The 25,121-nt window shown below is 32.8% G+C and overlaps 1 protein-coding gene across 1 annotated transcript; it reads left to right on the top strand.

The window, feature by feature from the left end:
• Nucleotides 1-2,443: 2,443 nt before the first annotated feature.
• Nucleotides 2,444-24,582, top strand: LOC149078567 (protein FAM117B-like). The gene is made up of 8 exons (XM_089240685.1): nt 2,444-2,849; nt 13,602-13,756; nt 15,442-15,510; nt 15,722-16,096; nt 16,633-16,689; nt 17,697-17,895; nt 19,750-19,882; nt 22,815-24,582. Exons 1-8 carry the CDS (start codon nt 2,555-2,557, stop codon nt 22,984-22,986), a joined length of 1,455 nt encoding a protein of 484 aa, XP_089096811.1. The 5' UTR covers nt 2,444-2,554; the 3' UTR covers nt 22,987-24,582.
• The last annotated feature ends 539 nt before the right edge of the window (nt 24,583-25,121 follow it).

Genomic DNA, 25,121 nt, shown 5'->3' with positions numbered 1-25,121 from the left:
AGTGACACCACACACACACACACCTTCGGATAAGCTGATAAAGCCTCATTTGTCAACACTTATCAAGATTGTAAGATGCACAATTGATATGTACTTTCCATCTCTTTCCACTGAGAATCTAGGCTGGATTGTCTCACCAGTTGATTTCGTAGACAATACGGAGGAAATAAATTCACTGCTTGCGAACGAGATGAATTTATTGGTCTTTGCGCCAATTCCACACTCAAAGGTAAGTTCACCAAGAGCCCGGCGTCGGGCCGAATGGGAGCCTCCACAAAAAAATTCACACTTCTTTCGAAAAAAATTTCTTTCAAAGGCCTCCAAGAAAAAATCTGCCCTTCTGTTCCGAGAAGGCAAGTTTCGGTCCTGGAAGGATACAGATTTACACCTGTACATATGGTCACTCGTATTATGATTCCCATCTTTTTCTCGATAAAACATGGTCAGAATGGGTATACGTGAATAATGAAAGATTGAAAACCGTCATTGTAAAAACTTTCTCCACCACGTAGAGATGGCGCAAGACACTGTGAACTCTAACATCATCGCATTTCTTTATCTACGAGAAACTAGAAATTTTTTCCAAAACATTCAGCAAATATGATCCTTGAGCATGTTAAAAATTTGAAAATTAATATTAAAAATGGAATATAACACAATTTTACACAAATACTACAAAAAATACATTTCTGGCGATTTTTCAAGAAGATAGAGATGGCTAGTTTTGTCCCCGGCCACTGGATCCTGATCATCCCGTCTATTGCATGCAATCGCATATTCCCTTCACCACCACACTCTCGTCGCTATCCTTCCTGTGTGGCAGCAGCAAAACCGTCGTCACCACAGTGGTGGTAGGCTGGAGTTGGTTTTCTTTGGTTCCCGAATTATGGGTGCGAGCTGATATCGCTGTTAAAAAATCCTGCCACAGAGAGCAACATTCCTACAACGGTACAATGATTTAATCATTACACTTCACTCATAGTCAGAAAAATCGATGGTAGATGGCAGCACTTTTTTCGTGATGAAGATCATTCAAAGTCAGAGGCTATCCCTTTGCGGTCACACTATATACGTACGTGAATACTGCAAGATTAGAAGATATCGTTGCAAACATGTTTTCTAGCACGTAGAAGAAGAGGGTTTCCCTATAGCTCAATGGCTATGCATGCAATCACATATTCTCTTCACTACCACACTTTTGCCGCTCTTCTTTCCAGTGGCTGTGTGGCAACAGCGAAACTTTCAATAATCATGTGAAAGAAATAATGTTATAAGGAATTTTTTTCTCTTAATTTTGACAGATTTCCTATGGCTCTTATGGTCAGCATAGGTATATGTAGGCTAACCATATTTCCTTGACAGAAATACGGGAAATTGAGATTCCAAATACTGGAAATACGGGACATCGCCAATTATCGCCAAAACCGAACAAAGTTGCCAAATATTGTTGAAATTACGGAAAAATCACAATGGCGGGAAATGAAGCATTACTGCAAATTGCATTGCATTAAAATGAATTCCACAAAGAAAAACGTTCAACAAGACAAATGTGGGAGATTAATATTCTCATTTATAGTTGTAATTACCATAATATAATTTATGAGTTGAAAAATAATTTCAATCTCTGACTAAAAAATGAAGTAGGCTTTGTGTAAAATACGGGAAAAACCGGGTCACTTTTGCCAAAAAGTCGGGACGGCCAAAAAAACAGAAAATACCGGGACTGTTCCGGGAAATATGGGACGTATGGTCATCTTAGGTATATACGGTGGATAATGCAAGGTTAGAAACCATCGCTGTTAAAGTATTTTCTAGCACGTAAAGATGGCGCTAAAACTCAATGGACTCTAACTTAATCACGTTTTTCAATCTACAAGAAAATTCCTCTTAACTATTCAGCAAATATAATGCCTAAGGGCGGTTAAAATCGAAAAATCAGATTCGGAAAGGTAATGTAACACACAATTTTTCTAAAAAATAATAATTTTTCCAGTGATTTTTCAGTAGGACGGCGATGGCTACGATTTTTTTCCCGGCCGCCGGATCCTCGATCATCCTGCTATTGCATGCAATCCAGAATTCTCTTCGCCGCTGCAATTTCGTCGCTCTCCTTTCCTGTGGCTGTGTGGCAGCAGCAAAACTGTCACTGATCATGTGAAAGAAATAATGTTATAAGAAAAAAAAAAATTTTTTTCTCTTAGCTTTGACAGATTTCCTTTTTTTTGACACTTTTTCAAACGTTATAATTCTATCGGAAGAAAGAAAAATAATCCCCGCAAGTCAATAATAAAAAATAATAAAATAGGGCAATGGATAAACTAATAAATCGCTGCTTAGGAATAACTAAAATCATTTCCAGAACGATGTAGTGAACAACAGAAAGAAAAAAAAAGTGAATTTATTTCATAGATGTGAAATCTCTCCGAACATCGTACGCTTTTTTTTTTTTTTTTTTTTTTCTACAATTATTTTTTTAAGATATTATTAGAGAGGAATCGAAATTTCTGTAGGAACTTTTTTAATTTTTTTTTTAAATGAGAAGAGGATTATCAGAATGCGCCGTAACAATTCTCCAGGTTCTACAAAACAGGGGCCTTTAAAAGCTACTGTCCCATTATCTTTGATGCACCAGCAGTCGCCGACGTCGTGCAGTCCTACTAATATGTGCCTAAAAGAAAATGTTATTAGCCCGTCGAATTCTCCTCCGGAACATACAACAGAGGTTCCAAAAATAAAGATTAAAAACTCTCCTGAAAACACATTTTCACCTGCTGCTGCTGTTGGAACAACGCCTTCCCCTACGCCTTCTTCTTCTTCATCTTCTTCTTCTACTACTTCTTCGAGCCGAGGTAAGAACTAATAATATAATGATAATTGTCTCCAAAATAATGATAATTCATCTTCATGTATGTTCTTTCAACTAATTTCTTACAGAGAACGTTCTCATGATCTTAGCATCTCTTACGTGTATAATCTTAGCACCTCTTTGATGCATAATTGTCAGGTCCCATTTTTTTTTTAATACAATAAAAGTTGTGGATTTTTAATCATTTTAATTAATAACTTGATGAACAAGAGGTTTTCAATTTATCTTAAGTTGACCTTTTATGAGTGAAGAAGAGATCTTATCTCTTGTATTGATCAGTGATATTTTTTCTTTTACTTTTTTTTTTAATAAATATTGACATAAATGAGTGTGTTACAATAATTTTTAAGGTTTGAGGGGGCAATGACATTAAACATTAGGAAGTTTCCATAACCAGGGTCAAAAATGGTTTGAGTCATTTAATATTGAAATCATTCAAACTGACAAATGCTCCATGTGTGTTTAAGTTCAGATCACTCTTATGAAAATTTTATATGATTTGTGTGTACAATTGTAATCAATTAGAAAGTTTTTTTGTTAGGTTTAGCCTAAACTGAAAACCATTTTCATTTTGAATGTATAGACAGAATGATGAATTTATCTTTGAAATAATCTTATCATTCAATAACAAGAGAGCAGATAATACTGAGAAGAATAACAAGCAGAATAAGAAGGGCCATACCATTAGCTTCAGAGGCCCCAGGACAAATTAACATCCAAGGTGCAGATATTAATCTTTCTACATTTTATTAGCTTTCCTGGGGGACCCTTTTCAAAGTAAGACCTGGTTGCCTTTGTGTAGTTATAGCCCTTACAATCAGGTTGAGATTTTTTTTTTCTCCTGTATGTTTTCTTCTTTTACTACTTCTTCAAGCTGAAGCAAGGGCTAATACTAATGATAATTATCTATTATCTTCAAATAATGATAATCTTATCTTCAAAGATATTCTTTCAACTATTTGCTAAAGAAAATATTCTCAATCTTAACACTTCTTTGATGCATAACTGCAACATTTATTTTGTGAGTAGAATAAAAGTATATTTTTAATCACTTTAACTAATAACTTGATGAATTAGAGGTTCAGTTTATCTAAAGTTAATTTCTTCTTGTGAGTGAAGAAGAGAAGATCTCATCTCTTGCGTTGTATTGATCAGTGATGTTTTCATTTTATTTCTTTTATTTTTATTTTTTGGGGAAAATATTAACATGAATGTGTTGTAATTATTATTAGCAAGATTTGAGGGGTCAATGACATCAGAAAGTTTCCATAACTAGCGTTTTGAACTAAGATAATTTTAGTCAGTAAATATTTGAATTATTCAAACTGACAAATGCTCCATGTAATGTGTGTGTGTGCAAACTCAGATCATCCTTATAAATATTTGATATGAAGTACTTATAATCAAACAGAAATTTTTAGGTTTAGCTTAAACTGAAAACTATTTAGTTAATTTTGACTGTATAGACAAAATGATGAACTTATCTTTAAAATAATCTTATCATTCAATAACAAGTGGCAGGACAATGCCATTAGCTTCAGAGGCCCCAGGACAAATTGACATCCAAAGTGCACATCTTTCTACATTTGATTAGCTTTTCTGGGGGACCCTTTTTAAAATAAGGCCTGGTTGCCTTTGTGTAGTTATAACCCAGACAATTAAGTTGATATTTTTTCTTCTCCTATATGTTTTCTTGTTCATCTTCTTCTACTGTTTCTTCTAGCCAAGGTTAGAAATAATAATAATGCTAATTATACTCAAATAATGATAATCCATGTTCAAAAATATTCTTTCAACTATTTCCTACAGAAAACATTCCCATATTCGTATAGCATCTCTTTAATGCATAATTGTAGCATCCATTTTTGTTTACGTGAAATAAAAATTGAATATTTTGCTATTATCTCAATTAATAAACTTTATGAATAATACAATTTATTGCAATAAATTCATAACAAGTTGATCTTTTATTATGATTGAAAAAAGATCTTATCTCTTGTGTTTTGATCAATGATCTTTTTTATCTATTATTGGAAAATATTAAGTAAGTAATTCAGTAAATGAGTGTTATAATTATAATTTGTAAAGCTTGGGGGCAGGCAATGACATTGAAGAGTTTCCACAACTAGGGTCAAAGATGATTAGTCAGTAAATGTTTGAATTATTGAAATTGAAAAATGCTCTACCTGTGTGTGCAAGTTCAGAAAATCCTCATAAAAATTTTATATGATGTGGTTATATACAGTCATAATCAACTGGAAATTTTTTAGGTTTAGCCTAAACTGAAAACTATTTAGTTAATTTTGACTATAAACAAGATGATGAAAGAGAGAGAGAGAACCATTTGAAATAATCTTACCATTGAATAACAAGTGACAGGGTCCATTGATGTACACAGCGGGGGGGGGGGGGGTTCTAACTCCTCCCCACACCTCAAGTGGAGATTATAGTATTTTGCAGGAAACAACTTAACCCCTCCTTCAGCAGAAAAATAAAATTTGAAAACCTTCCCCTCGAGAAAATTCTGCATAGACCTACACCTATGGCAGGGTCATACTGTTAGCTTCAGAGGCTCCAGGACAAATTAACATCCAAGGTGCAGATGTTATTCTTTCTACATTTGATTAGCTTTCTTGGAAGACTCTTTTCAATTATTGAGATCTGGTTGCCTTTGCATAGTTATAGCCCTGATAATCAAGTCCAGATTATTTTTCTCCTGTTTTCTTCTTTTATATCCTTTTTCTTTTACTACTTCTTCAAGCGGAGGTAATGACTAATAATAATTATTTTCAGTTAATGATAATCTATCTTCATAAGTATTCTTTCAACTAACTTATCTGTTGCAGAAAACATTCTCATAATGTTAGCATCTCTTTAATGCATAATTGTAGCATCCATTTTTATTTAAGTGAAATAGAAAAATTTAATACTTAAAATCATTTTAACTAATAGCTTGAATGAATGATACAATATATGAATAATGCAATTTATTACAATCAATTCATAACAAGTTAATCTCTTCTTATGAGTGAAGAAGAGAAGATCTTATCCCTTGTATTATATTTACCAGTGATCTTTTTCTTATCTTTTGTAGAAAATATTAACATAAATGAATTAACCAGGCTATTTGTTACTGAAAACATTCTCATAATCTCAGCTTCTCTGTGATACCTACTTGTAACATCCATTTTTCATAAATAAAAGCAATTGAAGATTCTTAATCATTTTAATTAATGACTTGATGAAAAAGAAGTTAAAGTTATATTTTATAATTTGATCTCTTCTTGTGATTTACAAAAACATCTTATCTCTTGTATTGATCAACCCTGATTATCTGTGGATGATGTTATGATCACAATTTTTATTCCAGATTCTTTATTGTATATATGAAGTATCGTTGTTTGCTATTTTCACATAAATTAATAAATTTCCAGATACACCCATCCCCAGGAAAGCTTAGGTATCTCTCTGAGATGGGAAGTAGGGGTAGGCCGGGTCCTTCAATGTTCACTGTATTGATCAGTGAAATTTTTCTAAAATCGCTGATTTTTCTAAAAACAATTTTTTCAGGAAATATCAACACAGATTAATGTTTTAATTATTATTTTTATGGGTGGGGGGGGGGTGGGACAATGACACTAGATATTTGTGATTTTCTATTACTAGGGTCAAAGATGGTTTGTCAGTAAATGTTTAAATTGGTAAATGCTCTGTGAGTGTTCAAGCCCAGCTCATCCTTATGAAAAATTGCATATGATGTGTCTATGATTGGAATTGGTAGATTTTGTTACACATGAAACAATACATATAATTTGGTTAATTTTAGTTTGTGCAGACAAAATGATACTGACTTACATTTAGATGTGATCTTGTCATTAAATATAGGCCTACAAAACTTTTTCATGAACTTCAGAGACCCAAATTAGCATCCAAGATATGCATGTTAATCTTTCCGTATTTAATTAGCTTTCCTTGGAGAAAGCCTATTTTTTTCCTTTTTAGGCTCGGGGCTTGGTTGCCTCTAAGTAATTACAGCACTAACAATTAAGCTGAGAGGATTCCCTCTATGTTTTCTTTTTTCTACATCTTCAAGCTGACATATGAACAAATATAATTACTATAACTCCAACAAAATATAATATAATACTCAACTATTCATTAATAAATATCCAATATTAATTTACATTATCATTCATGTCTTTGATGTGTGATTTCAATTTTTAAGTAAAATAAATTATAATTTTTAAATCATTATAAGTGGATCAATTAAATAACTTCAGGGACAAAAGATTCAAGTTTGATCTAATGAGATTTTTTCTTGTGAGTGAAGAAGAGAAGATCTTACTTTTTATTTTGCATTGATCAGTATGTTAATTTTTTTTAATCAGATCAGCATAGACAAAATGTATTTTAATTATTATTAGTAAGATTTCAGAGAGCAATGCTATACAATCTGGGGAGTTTCTATTACTGGAGTCAAATATTGTTTCAGTCAGTAAATATGACAATTTGGCAAATGTTCCGAGAGGGGGGATATAAGGGGTTTGATACCAGATCATTCTTAGAAAAAATTTTGTTTAATTTGTCTACATAATCATAGTATGACTTTGTTAGTTTTATAAGATTTTGTTCGATCTGTGAAAATTTGATTACTTTTAGTAGGTAGGTGTATAGACAAAAAATGGCTTTAAGGTAATCTGATAAATGAATGGCACTACCATTAGCTTCAGAGGCTCCAGGGTAAATTATTATCCAAAATATATAGATGTTAATGTTTATTTAATTCACTTTCTTGGGGGTGGGGGGGGGGCATTTATGAAGATTGGGACCTGGTTACCTTTGGGTAGTTATAGCGTTGAGAATTGAGTTGAGATCTTGCTATTTTATGCATAAATTTTCTACTTATTTTCCTCTACTCATTCTTTTTTTCACCTTCTTCCAATAATTCTTCGAGCTTAAATAAGAATTAATAACCATGGTAGTTACTATTTATATCTTCATACAAAATAAATGTTTCACCCACCTTTGGGTAGTTATAGCTTTCAGAATTACTGGAAAATGCTCTCACAATAAAAGCATCTCTTTGATGCATGATTGTAACATTCATTTTTAAGTAAAAAAAGTCTTTGATCGTTGTATTAAATAAATTATTCTTCAAATGTTATATAATGAGATCTTTTCTTATGAGTGAAAAATGAATCTGAGTGGAGAGAGCATCTTAGGGGCCATTCAAGTATTACATAAGCAAATTTTTAACCATTTTTGACCCCCCCCCCCGCCCCTTGTCAGCAGAATTTCGTCATCAGCTCTGCCCATATATATGGAAATATGAGTGGAGCAATATTTTCATAAAGGGTGATTGCTGACGTAAGCATTATCCACACCCCCCCCCCTCCTATCGATGATGACGTAGTGCTTGAACGGCCTCTTATCTCTTTCATTGTATTGATAAGTTTTTTTGTTTTTTTTTTGCATCAAATATCAACATGAATATGTGTATTTTAATGTTTTAAATAATTATTATTTATAAGGCTTCAGAGGGTCAATGGCACTGAGCATTTTCAAAAAGTAGACCCAGAGATGGTTTCAGTCAGTAGGTGTTTAAATTAAGAAAATGGGTAAATGCTTATGAGGCGCCTTCAAGCCCAGATCTTTCTAAGAAAATATTTTTTGTTTTATTTATTGTCTTTTAATTTAATAGTTACTAAAATAGTTTTATAATTTTTCATTAAACTAAAAATTTCTTATTGGTTTTAGTTCATACAGACAAAATGATGCTGACTTATATTTTGGGGGTGACATTTTCATTAAATATATAATTGTCAAGGCATACCATTAATCTCAGAGGCCTTAGGGCATATTTTCTACCTTTCAGTAGAAAAGTAAAGAGTTCCCCCCCCCCCTTATGCTTTCTTCTTCTATTACTTCTTTACTACTACTAAACCACACATGCACCATGTACAATTACTTCTTGACTAGAAGAAGTAGTAGAAGAAAAAAAGAAGTTTTTAATCATTTTAATTAATAACTTGATGAATAAAAAGTTCAATTTATGTTTTGTATTCTATAATTAAATCTCTTATCAGTGAGTAAAGAAGTGAAGATCCAAGCTTTTGTATTGATCAATGCACTATTTTTTTTTTTTTTTTTGGAAATATCAACATAGACTAGAATATTTTATTATTTTAGTTATTAATTTTTCAGACATTATTAAATTAATTTCATAAATAAGAGATTCAAATGTTATTTAATGAAATCTCTCTTACAAGTGAAGAATATATTTTATTTATTAGTATTGTATTGATCAGTTTGCTAATTTTTTTAGAAAATGTGAATATGGATTAGTGTATTTTAACTATTTAAAAAACTTGAGGGTGGCAATGACATTAGGGAGTTCATATAACTAATATCAAAGATGAGGTCAGTCAGTAAGTTATTAAATTAGTCATGTGGATTTAAGCCTAAATAATTTTAAGAAGAAAAAAACTGATCATGTTTTGTTGGAACTGAAAATTATTTAGTATTATTATTTTACATTTATTTAGTTTATAACATACTAATGATGCAATAACAAAATGCTGAATTATCCTTTACCTAATCCTGTCAGCTTCAGGGGTCCTTCTCCTCCAGACAAATTAACATCAAATGTGTGGATGTTAATTTCCCTACATTTAATTAGCTTCCCTTTGTAGCTTGGAACCTAGTTGCCTTTGCATAGTTATGGATCTGATAATTAAGGCTCTCGCGATGTGTCCCCGTCACTATGCCCATTCAACACCACAATGGCTCACCATAGAGCTGCAAAATAAGGAACTTCAAGGCAAATAAACAGGAGAACATAATATAAATTTGCTTCATTTTTACGTTTGAATAAATCAGCAAAATTAGCTCTGCCATTATTTTTGGTTATTATTTTTGGTCACAGAACTTCTGTACACCTTTGCAGATTGGATATAACCTTGGAATGTGCATATGTAAAAATTAAATAGTTTGATTGTTCTAGACTAGTGTTTCCCAAAGTGGGCAATATCACCCCCGGTGGGCGATAAGCTACGGACTTAACATAGGATCCTATGGGTTCACTTCAGTTGGGGGGCGATGAGAGAAAACAAATTGCTGATGAAGAAGGCAATGGAACAAAAAGTTTGGGAGACTATGCTCTAGACATACAAGGTTTTGGATATAGGAAGTTCACTGTATCATTCAATAACCTGAAGCCTTTCCAGAAAAAAATTCAGATGCTGCTCTTAATTTTTATAAGGTTGTATTCATTTAAAGGCCTGTTTACACGCATTAAGGGATTAAGTAGTTATCTGAATTTTAATTTGTCCAAGTACATTAAAAATGTAGGCAGTCGATAGGGATCGTTTACCTAAGTTTAGTTGGTTAAGTGATTTAGTAATTTAATGGTTAATTAGAATAGAGTCGGATCTATTTTTTCGATTAAGTAGGCATGATATGCATGCGCTAATGGCTGTGGTCTTGTATTATCCAATGAGCATTTACTAAATCAATTAAATATGTGGACACTTTTCTAAATTTACATTATTTACCTTAATCTCATTTGTCTTATATATATATAATTTTTACTAAATTATTGAATATTTTTATACATTTTATAAAATTCCCCAATGATATAAGCCTAGACCTATTGTAAAACAGAATTTCATTCAAATCTGATTCTATGGAAGAGAAGTAATAGTAGTTATGAATGTTATCAATTTACATAAATACTGTGTAAATGGGTCATTCTCACAAAATGGGACAAAAAATGAAAAAATGTTATTAAAAAAAAATTCAACCAAAATATCCAAAAACATTTTTAGAGACACTCATGTACCTGCTAATAAATGAAATATAGTCAGCAATGAAGTTTATTAAAAGTTCATGAGATGAAAAAAAATTAATTCAAATTAAACCGTGTTAAGAATAAGGCAGATCCACTAAGGCATTTTGCCTGTTTCCGAATTTAACTTGATATTTATAATTGACACTCACAACATGTTCCATATATTTTGGTATTTTATTTTCAACGTGGACAAGCACTGGTCCTCTGAATAATTTTTATAGGGCTGTAGCTAGCCATTCCTGTGTCCTGTATGAGAATTTGAATTTAGGCCCCTTCTGCCCCATTTAGGCTCATTTGCAACACTGATAAAAAACTGAGCATGTTCAGAACATGTGTTTTACTGAAATAATATAATTCTCTGAACTGAAAAGTGGTAAAGTGAAAATAATTTTCAATTATGTATTTCTCACAAGAAAAAAATAGACGAGAGAAGGGCATTTAATAATTCACTCGTCCCTTTTTTCCTGAATAAATCTAATTTATGAATTAATTTACAATTCTAACTGATTTAAAAGGAAGTTCAAGTGGTGGTTACATTCTTCTTAACCCTTAACAGGCATTGTGGTGCCATTTTGATCCCAGCAATTATTAATACAGTTAAAAATCAGCAAAAGAGTTTTCATAAAAGCAATGGGTTATTTTATATGACTTAATTGATAGATGAAGTCACTAAATAATTTTTCAAATTTCTTTAATTACTTTCTGAAAATGATTTTTTATTAGGTCACGCATTTGAAAGAAATGGAGGAAATACATGCCTCTTTTTTTTGAAATTTTTTTCAATTATATATTAAATATTTTTAACGCAATTTTCATGATTAAAAAATAAACAGATATGATTAAAATATACTCAGAAAATAAAGTTTACAGTCAAATAATATTTAGCATATTTTCACAAGCACCAAAGTTAGCCTTATTCGACGTCTGAAACAGGGTCTTTGCAGGCCAACACATGATGATCACACAGATCTTATGTATGCTTCACTAACACCACTATCCTCATGCTCAACCTTGAATATCCAATGCCTCACGATTAATATGAAACTCCTATGAAGAAAACTGACACTCTTCCCAGATGCCATTTTGATCTGAATGCTCCGGCCGTCAGACAAACATCCTACTCGAATGGTGTGGTTAGGTCATTTTGACCCCACGGAAACTTTGATCAATGATATAGGCCAGCGGTTCCAACCTTTTTTCCTTCCCACACCCCGAGAGCAATGCGACTTGCCTTCCCACATCCCCTTGGGTTATATGTTTTTTATCATTTAGAAAAATCCAGGGTTTTTTGCAATTGATTACAGTAATCATTGAATAATTAATTTCTATGAATTCTTTTACTTCTTGTTTATTGCCATTTTCGGCCATGGCCAATATATAATTTTGGCTTCATTTTTTTAAATTTAATTCAAAAACCAAACTAAAAAAGACTTACCGTATTTTTTTAGATTTGAAGAAAAGGATTTTTCTCTTATTGATTCCAGCCGCAACAACTGTAATTTAATGTTTCTTTGACACTTGATTTTTTTATGTTTTTCTGAGTCATGTTTATGATTGTATCAAATTTAAACATAACACATGCTGATAACAGAAGATACCACTGCAAACAAACCAGAAATAGTTTAGGTAAATAATGGTATTTTTCTCAATCAAAATGGGAAACAAGTATGATCGCTAATTGAAAAAGAAACTTTTGCTATGCAAATTTCACATGACATATTTTTGCAAGCAAATGCCAATAGGATGCCGAAATATTGGTATGATTCATATTTTTTTTTAACAATTGGAAAACTCAATTTTTGAGATCATTTTAATTTTTCTGAATAATCAGTCAACTTGTAATTTTTTTCCAGCTTGCACTCCCCGAAAAATGCTCTCGCGCAACCCTAAGGGTGCACACACTCCCGGTTGGGAACCACTGATATAGAGGAAGGAAAAGGTAGAAAAAATCACAGATTTCTCAAACACATGTAAAACAACTTGCTTGAAAGGTACTGAAAACAAGATGATCCAGATGCATTTCTTTCTCAAAAGGTGGCAAGATAAGTAATGTGTGGGTCAAGATGACCCCACAGCGCCATTTAAGGGTTAATCTTCTGAACAAAAAATTTGATAGGTGGCAACTGATGTTGTAAAACTTTAACCAGGGCCGTCATTTCAACTTTTTCTGGGGGGGGGGCAAAGCACATGTACTCAATGTATGTATATATATATTTGTATATATATATACCAATTTTAGTGTATTTTCAAAAGCCAGGGAGGGGGGCAACGGCCCCACCCTGCCCCCCCTAAATGACGGGCCTGACTTTAACCTATGTTTTCTAAATGTCACGAATGAGGGGAGGAAAAGCTGGGAAAAAATTTTCATTTAAATATTTAATAAAAAAAATATATAAAATTACAAAAAAGATGAAATAAATATCAAAGTATACTGGCCCTAAAAAATATATATTATTGAAAAAAGAATATATCTCTGTTTTAAAACAGAAAATTATCATTTTAAAATTTGAAAAATGAGCTGGGGACAACCAATGGAAGGGCATTGCCTTGACAAATATCATTAGAAAGTGTTAAAAAAAGGTTTGTGTCAAATATATTTAATGTAAACTGCTAAGGACACAATTTAGGTCAATTTCGTGAGAATCACCCAAATACTATGTAAGCTTTTTGAAAGAGCCTCTCCCAGTTTTCCAGAAAATTGGCTCTTTGTAGAGGTTGGCTGTTCATTTGAACTATTAATTGTAAAATTTTGTTGCAGTAAAAAGAAAAAAATCAACCTAAAACATTATAACCTATATAATCGTTTCAAATAGGTTTGCTATATAATCAATGCATTTATTATCGTCTAATTATCTGATGGATTTTTTTGGCTATGAACTTTTTTAGTGGAAAAACCTATATCAGGAGTCAAGTCAACAGGCTCTGCTTCCTACATAAGGAGAACTGCATCAGTGGATACAATATATCTGTTGGGCCAGTGGCAAAGAGACGCTTTGTATCTTAGCTACTGTGGTCGCCTTATGATGGATAGAGCTACTCAGGTGGGAAAAGCTTCATCTTTCTTTTTTTAAGACTGTTGCTAAATACCCTTTGTTCAAAACACACTGAGTGCACAATTTTATTTATTTATTTTACATTATTTGCAACTTAAATCAGTATTAATCATGTAATTTTGTATTTCACCATTCAATTTTAAAAAATTTGTTATATACAGGTAGAGATAACCTTTTTAATTTGTAAAACTTGAATAGCACACGTGAAACAACCATAAAGAGGAATGTGAATGAAAAAAAAATTCTGCTAATGCACGGCTTGACAAATCCAAGGCACCAAGTCGCCTTTCCATAATTTTTTTCATATATATCATAACTGAATTGATGGTATCTGCTAACATGAAAAAGTGTCCCTGTCCTGGACAAGTTAAAGAACAAATTATATTATATTGGTTTCTGTTGGGGGGAATGCCTAGTGCGTATGAAATTTTGCTGGCATCTAAATTTCTTCTTGATTTCTCAGGCGCTTTGCTAACAGCTATTTTTGTCCACAAAACATGTCAAAATATAAATTTCAAAAGGAAAAAAATTATGATTCATTCATGGTACATACGCTTCTGTCTGGGGATTATGTGAAAAAAATAAAAATAGGGAATTGTAATCATATGGCATAATATTGTGAATAATATATTTTGCTCTTTTACATCATTTCTTTCTTTTTTTAAATAAATGTCATAGCAGGTTGGTTTCATATTGTATTTATCAGAAGTAATTAAATTAATTTTGAATGAGTTAATTTTAAATGTATGTCGAAAAAAATTTGATATTTGCCTTTGCATCTTATCATAAGGCATCTTGGACAGACACATATATCTAGACAAAGATATCCAGATACCACTGGATGCCTTTGTAAATTTTCCCAGTACAGTGATGCCACGCCATATGAATTTTTTGGATAACAAAGATTTTTTTTTAAATATTTCTACTTCAGCTAATGAATACGGATTCGGCTAATGAACATTTTAGTTGACAGATATGCACATTCTCACATTACACAGCAGTGTTCTGAGCTGAATTTCCACACAATTATCATCTGAATTATGGTCTTTTGAGCTGGATGTTCACCTTAGAATCACTTTCCAAGTACACCTCTATTTTCATTTCAGAAAACTTTTGAACCATTTTCCGTAAAATGAATAATCAAGTAAAGTAAAAGAATTATTTTAAAAAGCTTATATATGTACTTTGGATTCGTCCAGTGCGCACATTATAGAGATATCTTCGCTTATGAATTTTTTGGCTAATTTTTTTTTTTTCCATTATTTTCTTAAGAATAAGGATTTGGCTAACAAACATTTTTGTTGATAACAAAAACATAAAACAGCCACATTATGAACTGAATTTTAGCGACAATCATCATCAGAAATTCCTTTCACTCGAGCCTGATTACCTCATGTCCACTACTACTAACTAATAATTACTTCATAATAACTAACGTCTAAATAACTACTTCACTCCACTGCCTGCTTTCATGCACATTACCCTGTACCAACCGGTGAAATTCAGAATACAAAGAAATCTCAATCTCACTACAATCATAGTCAATATAACAATAAATCCCTCTACAACAACAACAGTTCTTCTTGGTCCGCAAAGTATTGTTATATTGAAATTTCTCTAGTATTATAATGAAACTTTTTATTAAAGTCTCTATGATTACTGAATATTTTCAGACTCAGGATGAACTCGATGACTTCCAAAAAAAGAGCTCCTCTGCAACTTCTGAAGCGCTAGAAATGAAGGTACAAATCATTATGTAAACATACTAATCTAAATGCATGTTTGTATTGAAAATTCATATCAAAAGAAATCTATAAAGAAAATATGTCATGTAAATTGAGTGTGTGTATACCCTGTATTACAGCATATACTTTTTTATTTAGAGAATTTTGTATAATGTGAAATGCATTGCTTAAACTTTTTTTATGCATCGATTTCTATCTTTCTCTCAAGTTCATTCGGCAGCGCCTCCAAAGGACCAATCAACACAGTCGAGCAACTGGGCCCTCAGGATCCTACCAGAGGCACCACAGTCCTGTTCAAGGGGACCACTCTGCTGCCATATCATTGCCATCTGCTTGTGGTGGCAATACATCCCCTGTCATGCCGTCCAATACTACTACTACTACTACAACTACTTCACCCCACCGCCTGCTTTCACACACATTACCCGGTGCCAACCATGGAGCTATGACAAGCATCAGCAACGTTGCGACTCATTCCATGCTCACTGCTTCTAGCTGTACAAGAACAGTGGCTATTCCGATTCCAGACATTCCAAAACCTCTTATACCCAGAATGAGGAACAGCGTTGAGGGATTAAACCAAGTAAGTGAAAGAAAAAAATTAAAATTGCCTCTGTTAAAATCTGCAAAGTTTCAGGGAAAATTGCAACTGAAATTTTTAGAGCATAGTGAATGAATGAATTTTCAATGATTTCCTTACTGGATCAGTGCAAGTTTGAAAAATATATATGACGTGTCATTCAATCAATCATGAAAACATGATAGGAAATCTATCTCAGGGCTACAAAATTAAATCTTAGGTGCCAGGTTGCCATGGTCACTAAAAAAAAATGAAATTAGCACCTAATTTCTTTTATGTATGGTAACTAAGTTGAGGTCTGAGGACAGCACAAAATTTTTAGAAATCCTGCCAGCATGTCTGCTAGTGTGTAAAGGGGTCAGTAAATTCTGGATGAGTAAAAAAAATACACACACTTTTTTACCGTCTTTGTCCGGGGAAAAATGCTTGGCACCTATGAAACTTTGCTGGTGTCTAAATTTTCCTTTGATTTGTCAAGTTCTGATCTATGGCATAAAATATAGTTTTGATTCACGAAAATCCAATGTTTTTTCCTTCAGGAAATAGAAAAATTAGTGCTAAAAGAAATGTGCAGAGGAGGATCTAATTCTGAAAGGGTAAGTTGTAATATAAATCTTGGAAATTAAAATCTCTTTTTCTTTTTGTTCACACTTTTTGTGGCTGAAGGGAGCACAAAGGGCTTTTACTTCAAGGTTGCTCAACCTTTTGAAGAGTGTGGAACTCTTTATTGGCTTGAGAACATGTCAAGAGTTGCAAATGTGCTGCTGGCCACTCAAGTGATCTGGGAATGTGCTTACTTTAGTCACTTAAGTGGTTTAGGAGTGTGGTGCGGGACACTTATGTGGTCTGGGAATATGTTGCAGGACACATAAGTGGTCTGAGAATGTGCTATGAGCCACTCAAGTGATCTAGAACAGTGTCCCAGGTCACTTAATTTATTTTTAAATATGCCACAGGTTACTTGAATGCTCTGTAAATGTGCCATGGGTAACTTAAGGGGTGTGGAAATGTGCTGTGGGTCACTTAAGTGAGATAAGAATATGCTGCATGCAACTCAAGTGATCTAGAACACTGCCCCAGGTCAACTAATTGATTTGTTAATTGGCCAGAAGTCACTTAATTGATTTGTAAATGGACCATGTGTCACTTAATTCATTTGTGAATGTGCAGTAAGTTACTTAAGTGTTCTGGAAATGTGCAGTAGGTTACTTAAGTGTTCTGGAAATGTGCTGCAGATCACTGAAATGTTCTGAAAATGTGCCGTGGGTCACTCAAGTAAGGTAAAAATAAAAATGTGTCTTGACTTATTGTGTCACCACTTAAGTGAATCTAGAATCGTATCCACTCTTAGTGATAATATTCACTTGAGCAGTGATCTAGAACAGTGCCCTAGTTTAATGTGCTGCGGGTCACTTAAAGAATCTGGTTATGTGCTGCTTATTTCATTTGTACAAAATTAAGTTTGGTGCCACGGGTCACATCAGATGGCTCTGAGGGCCACATTTGACCTGGGGGCCATAGATTGAGCCTGCATGCTTTACTGTATATATTTTTTATTTTTCAGTTATGATTTTTTTTATTTATATTTATTTTGTGTATTCAGAGTCTAGATTCAGCACCTGAAGGTCATCGTGCACCTATAGCAGACCTTCTATGTACAACCCATAATGCGAACACTCAAACACCTCTGGATCACGGAGATCAGGCCTCAAGCAGTAATGAGAGCCCTATGAGTAGCAGTAACTCCTTATCACCGGTTATCGTGGGGCAGCAAATGGACATTTCCAGTCCATCCAGTGCAGGTGAAGTTTGTTTTTATTCTCTCTTCCTCATTTTCAATATAGATTTTAATCATTGTTTCAATTATAAGAACTTGCCTATGCTTAGATAAAATTCATTCAAATTCTTTTGTTTCTTTTGATTATGCTGGTTTGTAATTATAATCACTCGAACTTGATTACTTCGAAGTTCAAAGTCACTAAAAAAACAGTTCAAATTATCCAATTATATAATCTATCCTGAATCCATAAAATGACTACAAATTGCAACTTAATCATCAACATTCGCATAGAATAATGGTTATCAATTATTAACATTTATCACCAATTATACAAAACTGTTTTCTAACTTTTAATAATTTATAATTGTAATAATAGATCTTAGCTACAACATTATTCGACTGTTCTGGAATCAGCATCACTTCAGAATTTCTTGACCATTTTCAAGGCCTTATTTACAGAAACAGTTTGTGATCATCTGTTACGAAAATATTTTCCAAATTTTGCTTATCATTCTTATGCTATCAAGGAAATATGCTTTCATTAGCGTATCGCAATTTCTACTACTAAGATTCCGATTGTGAGTGTTACATCTTGATCCATAAGTTGAACAACATAATCAGTATCAAGTGATACACATTTTCAATGTACTCTAGGTGAACAATGTTAAAATGGGCAATAAATTACAGTCGGCCCCCCCGTATTCGCGGTTTCCATATTCGTGGTTTCCGTATTCGTGGGTTTTTTTTCCTTTATGGAATATTTTTTTGCAACTCTCAGAAATCATCATTGATATGTTTTGTTTACAAAACTTGAGTTGTGCATGTTTAAAATGGCTCGCTAATGGCAATACTGTCATCACTAGAGCCGTGGCAACTCTCAAGAGAGAAACGGTCACCTCGGGGTGGATTAACCCCTTTGGCCACAATGTGCGCTAACGGACACGACCAATTCTACAGAGCCAACTGAAGAGACATTGTCACATTAGCGAAACAAATGGGTGGAGAATGGTTCAATGATATAGATATATATAAGTCGAACAGCTAATAAATAGCAGTATAGAGGTATTTATCGAAGAGCAATTAATGCAGTTGACTGCTCCTGAAACTGAAGCGGTACCAGATGAAGAAGATCAAGTTAAAAAAGTAGAAGACAAGTTCACCATGAGTAACATAGCAGAAGGGCTTGCACGCTCAAATCAGCAATAGATTGTTTTCATAGCATAGATCCCTCTATGGTACGCTCTTCACATGTAGAAAAATTGGTAGATGAAGCCTTGTCATCATATCCCAACATACTTGATGATATGAAGAAGAAACAGCAAATAGAAATCACAACGTTCTTTCAGAAAACATCGCCAATAATTTCTGCACCTTCTTTTACATTCCCTTATACCTCTGCGTTATCCTGCTCTTCTCATGCTGTTCAATAAACGAGATATACTAGAAAAAACTATGGTTTCGGTTATTCACGGATTTCCCATATTCGCGGTCACCCCTGGAACGTAACCCCCGCGAATACGGGGGGCCGACTGTATGTAATAAAGAGTACAAGAAAACAGAATTTTCATAATGTCTTATTTGTCTTCAAAGATTTGTTGTTTAACAACTTGGTCGAGAAAAGCAAAGTCTGACTTCTAAAGTTTTCCAAATTAAATTTGCTCATACAAGAATCCCCCTCCAACTGAATTATCCAAAACATTTGGAAAAAAAATTGAATTAAACAAGAAATTTCAACAGTAAATTAGAAGGAAAAAAACCAAAAAGAAGTTTGTAAAAGTTTGAATTATCCAAAATTTGAATGAATCAAGTTTTACTGTATTAGTCTTATTGCATCTATTTGAATTAAGTGAATACATTTTTGTATATATATTTTTAGATGACAATGTAGTTGGCTGGTCACCCGAAGGTGATAGTTTGAATAAATTAGCAACTAGCCCTCATATTAATACATTTTTGGCAAGGGAACCACCAGATGGTTGCGAGAAAGTTAAAATAGCAGAGGAAAGCAGGTAAGAGATGGATTTAAAAAAATGATTTAATTCAGTGGTTTTGAAACTGAGTTGTGCCTTCCGAGACAGGTATGATAATTTCCATTTGTTTTACACTGTACCATAATTAGCTTTTTTCAACAGACCGACTCATTAGAAATCGAATCAGAGATAGTATATGCATACAATTGAATAATCGAAGTTAGATTAACCCAAAATTCCAAAAAGAGCACTGCTATACGCATTTCGGAACTATATGTAGTTCCTTCATCAGTAGCAGAAACAAAGAAGAAAAAAATTTTTTTTTTTTAAATTTCAGAAACTGTTTCTGCTACTGATGAAGTTCCTTCATATAGTTCCGAAACACGTATAGCCGTGTTCTTTTTGGAATTTTGGGTTAATCTAACGTCGCTTATTCAATTGTATTATCAAACCCAAAAGATAATTCATTTCTACATGTGCATGTTTTAAAATCAAGGAATATCTTGGAAATGTTTAGTTTAATTGCTTAATTATGCAATAAATGAAAGAGTCTTTCAATGTATGGATCGACATTTTAACACAGTTGAACTTGCTTAATATCAGCAAGGGATATCTGCAGCATCTTCATTAAATTCCAGACTTGTAGATATACATGAAGATCTATAACACCTCCGATGCTCATTTATGTAATATTATTAAGGTTCACAGAAATGAATACATGTATTTTTTTAAACTGAAAAAGCTCTTTGGATTTGGGGATTTACTTAAGCTTAACCAAAATTTTCTTCATTTAAGCTAGTGTTTCCGTCAAGAGGGCAAAAGAACGTAACTGGGGAAAGGCTAAAATAGCTACGAATACAATATAGGATGAAATGGGATTGCTCACGATGGGGGATAAGAAAAATTTCCTTCTGTGAAGAGGGGTGGGTTGAAAAAATGAGTTTGAGAAACTGATTTTGAACAAATTTCATCACTCTTCACTGGGTCTAGTAACCCTGAATCAGTGTCTTCGTTTGTGAAGATTATTTCTTTATTGTCTGATAATTTCTTCGTTTAAACCACTTATGGCTACCAAAATGGTCTCCAAGGGCCACATTACATCTTTATGAGTAACAGTAACTGCTTCATAGGCAAAATTTTGTGATCTTCGGTTTAAAGATTCTGCAAACTATAGTTGGGGGCATATAATTTGTTTTTCTTATCACAAAAATTATTGATGCAAAAAAAAAAGTGTGTTTCTCAATGCCACTACAAAGATAAAGAAATGGCTGATGTAATAATAGAAAAAGCCGAACAGACTTAGAGTTTCAAGAAAAGTCGTTGGTAGAAGTGTTGAGATTATGAATCTGTCCAAATTATGGGGGTGTGGATTTGAGAGGTTCTATTTTATCTCAATATTAAAGTCACAATCGCCTCCCCATACAAATATTTCATATTGAGCAGTTGATAGGATTTATGTGATCGATAAAGCTTTTCGATATTTGTGGAAAAATAATTGAAAATACAGTCAAATCTAGATAAGTTGAATGTACAGCAGTGCCAACAAAAAGCTTTGAGTTATCGTTGGTTCAACTGTTCAAAGCAGAGTATGTCGAAATTAGTGCTACTGCAGACAATCTGGAAGAATTTTAAGAAAATGTACAGAAAGCACGATTATGGGGATTTTTATCACAGAACATTTCCACTCAGCCGAAGGCTTGTTGCAGAACAATGCAAAACATTCTAATTAAATCATATTTAATTATTGAATGAGAATATTCAGAAATACATTAGACGTACATAATATATTATAGAAATGACTGTGTACATCAGTGATTCCCTATGTGGGCGTTAACGTCCCCTTGGGGGCAATGGAAAGCTCCTGGGGGGAGGGGGTAGAAGCTATGGGTATAATATAAGGTCCTATGAGTTAGATTGCATTGGGGGGGGGGCGATGGGAGAAAAATATTCCTGAATAAGGGGGCGATAGGTCAAGAAAGGTTAGGAAACTATGGTGTACATGATACTCGCAGAAATGAAACAGATTGTAAATAAAGTGTATATAAGATTATTTTCCTATCAAAAAATTCATTGATTTTGACAGTCTCTTTCTTGCTTGTTCTTCTTTCACATGAAAGCCATTCCTTTTTTGCAGCAGGCAAATGTATCTGCTAAATTCTATTACTAATTGCTGAATTCTATCATTAAATGCTAAGTTCTGTTGCTAAATGTCAAATTCTATAGTTCAAATTTCAAATTTTATTCATAAATACAGAACATACAGAACAATATAAGTGTGATAAAAATTACTAAGAAGCTGAGACATGGCTCTTACTAGCAATCACAATTTTTTTTGGAATTTTAGACATTAGTTGTAAGGATTTGATTCAGAATTAGATAAGATAATAATAAATGAGAGAAGACATAAAAAACGAAGAGGAAACAAAAAGAGAAAAAGGGGGAACTCCCCCCCCCCTCCTTTTTAATGCTAAATTTTATTAAATCTATTGCCAAATGCTAAATTCTATTACTAAATTCTAAATTCAATAACTAAATGCTAAATTTTTCTCATTCCAAAAAACTTTGACTCGAAGGAAAAATACTTCAAGAGTTGAGGGAAAATTTTAACATTAAAATCTGAAAAAGTTCTGGGCTGGGTGAAAACTTTGATTTAAGCAGGAAATATTTGAGTTATCAGAGTTTGATTTATTGTGAATTGACTGCAGTTTTTCTCTAGTTGTGAACACTCATAATAATTACATCGTGTTTGATCTGAAAGAACAATATATGATCCTTCTGGAATGATACCTTCACATCTGTTCTTGTAATTGATATCTTTCTCACATATTACAGTGTATTTTTTGACTAATGTTTAAATTGTAATAGCTGTACTACTTTCATGTGTAAGTTACTAACACTTACATTAAAATTGATCTAATTGAAATTTTCAACAGATTATGATTTACTTTTTCGCTTGTGCTTATTTCTTTAGGAGCTATACCATGGTAGTTAATCAACCTGAGGATTATGTCTGCCCAAAGCCTCAGGTGAATTTCGTTCTTCTGCCTAGCCAGAGCTCAGCTTTCTATCCTCTATGCAAAAACTGTGTAATGGCCACTACATCGCAAGAGGCTACAGTCGAGGCTAAATCGCCATCTCAGTGAGCCTACGGGCTAATTAGGAATGATCTTTTTTTTTTTCTTTTGATTTTTGATTGTGAAAAGAAATCCCGATCCCTGCCTATTCACTTAATCAGGAGAAGAGGTGAAAACTTTGTGCTGATTTATCTATTACAGAATTCGTCCAGCCCTGATATACTTTTTGCCGAGGAAAAAGTATAGATATATATGTCTATGTCATTATACTTGTATGTATCTGAGACTGTGACCTCCCCGTTCCCGTATTTAAATTTATGTGAGACACAGGTTGCATTGAGTTCCCTGGAATATATATATATGATTTTCTTTTTTCCTTTTATGCATTATTACATAGAGGTGCAAACCACTTGTGTAGTATTCTAGATTAGTTCACTTAATGTTCTCTTGTATCAAAGAAGGCCAACAAATGGATTCTTCTTCTTATAGGCCTTATATCAGTCTTGCCTTTGTTTACTTGTGAATAATTTAGTGTGCAGCTATTATTGTTGATGATATAACATATTAATGTAGGTATTCTGTATGTTGTAATTTGTGATATTATATATATATATTGTTTTTGGTTTGTACAAAAGTATTTTATTTCCCGGTTCTATTTCAGTATTGAAATGTGGATATGTTTCTCGAGACGAGGGCATTCCATAACTAGTGCAAAATAAATGTTTTTTGGGGAAGCGTTTTTTTTTCTCTCTATGTGGGTCTACTTAATATGCCATCCCTGTCTCATCAGGGTTAAGAAGTACAAAATAAATGGAGAATGACGGAGAAGAGGAGGAGAAGTTTATGAATGACCGTTGTGATTTTTCAATTGATGTCTTCACTTGTGCCTCACGTGCATTGTGGCAATTATAACAATTCATTATTTTTTCAAGTAGTATGCCTTTATTTTGTATGTATGAGTACGTGTGTGGATGTGTAGAATGTGGTATGCAAGTCACAGTATGCAAAAAAAATCCATTTTATAGGAAAAATAATTAAAAGGATTTAAAAAATTATACCCATCTGTGAAATAATATATGGATTCTCTGCGGCATATAATGATGATAAAAATTATATTGAATTCCCCCTTTCCTACAAAATAATTTTCAAACAGTAACTGTAAAAAAAATGAGTTGATAAAAATTTAATTTTAAGTTTTTTCAGAAGAATTTATTAATTTACTGAATGGTTACTTAATGTACATTAGATTCAAAATAAAAACACTTAATTCATTTGTTTAATTGAACTGCATTTCAGTAGAACTTCTCTCAAGTGACAATCAATTGTACTGGTATTTAAAAAAAAATTGAACACTCTGAAAATGAGCATACAGTAACTTAAAATACTAGTACATACATGCAAATTTTAATGCTTTTAAATTCGTATATTTATGCGTCAAGAAAAAATAATCTTCACTCCATTTAGATATCAGAAAAAAAAATCACATTAATGTTAGATAAACAAAATTTCCATAAATATTTGAATTTGTTGTATTTGAAACACAATGTATTATCACTTTTTCTTCTTATGTAGTTCTCCACAATTGAATAGTTTTATTTTGAAATTAAAGTTTTTTTCCGATTTTAGAAATAATCATTTGCTATCAAAATAAAAAGCTCAAATGTTTATCTGCATTTTTTTTTACTTTCATGTTTCATTGATTGTATGTCATTATGATTGGATCCAATTCTTGCTAAATATACTACTAAATGAAAGCAGTATATACAGTTGAGACTTGCTTTTACACACTGGAACAATTAGTTTGTAAATTATAAAATCAAAAGTTTGTGAATTGGAAAGACCCAAAGAAATTTCATATTGTTTGCTACCAGAGGATTAGTTTGTAAAATTGAGCATCGACTATGTTTTTTTATTCTTTAAGCAGTCATGCCATTCAATTTTAGTACCGAAACTGTTTCTTCTTGTAAGTCTGAAATTTTTTGCTATTTTTTAATCTTTAGTATGTATATTTGTTATAATATCCCTTTGAGTTTACACAAGTATCATATTTTATGGAATAGGTGCCACATAAATTGTATTGCTCCTCATACAATATGGAAAAAAAAATTCTGAAAACATTTTTTTTTAAATTGAACACCATTGAACCATAAGTGGTGAGTTAGTGCAGTTTTCTTTCAAAATTTCACGTACCGACTAAAACAAGA

This window comes from Pholcus phalangioides, unplaced genomic scaffold (assembly GCF_987345545.1).
Source record: "Pholcus phalangioides strain wild (caught in Gottingen) unplaced genomic scaffold, Ppha-v1.0 ptg000013l_1, whole genome shotgun sequence".
Lineage (NCBI taxonomy): Eukaryota > Metazoa > Arthropoda > Arachnida > Araneae > Pholcidae > Pholcus > Pholcus phalangioides.
Note: the sequence above shows the minus strand (reverse complement) of the source record. Positions and strands in the feature narration are given on the sequence as shown.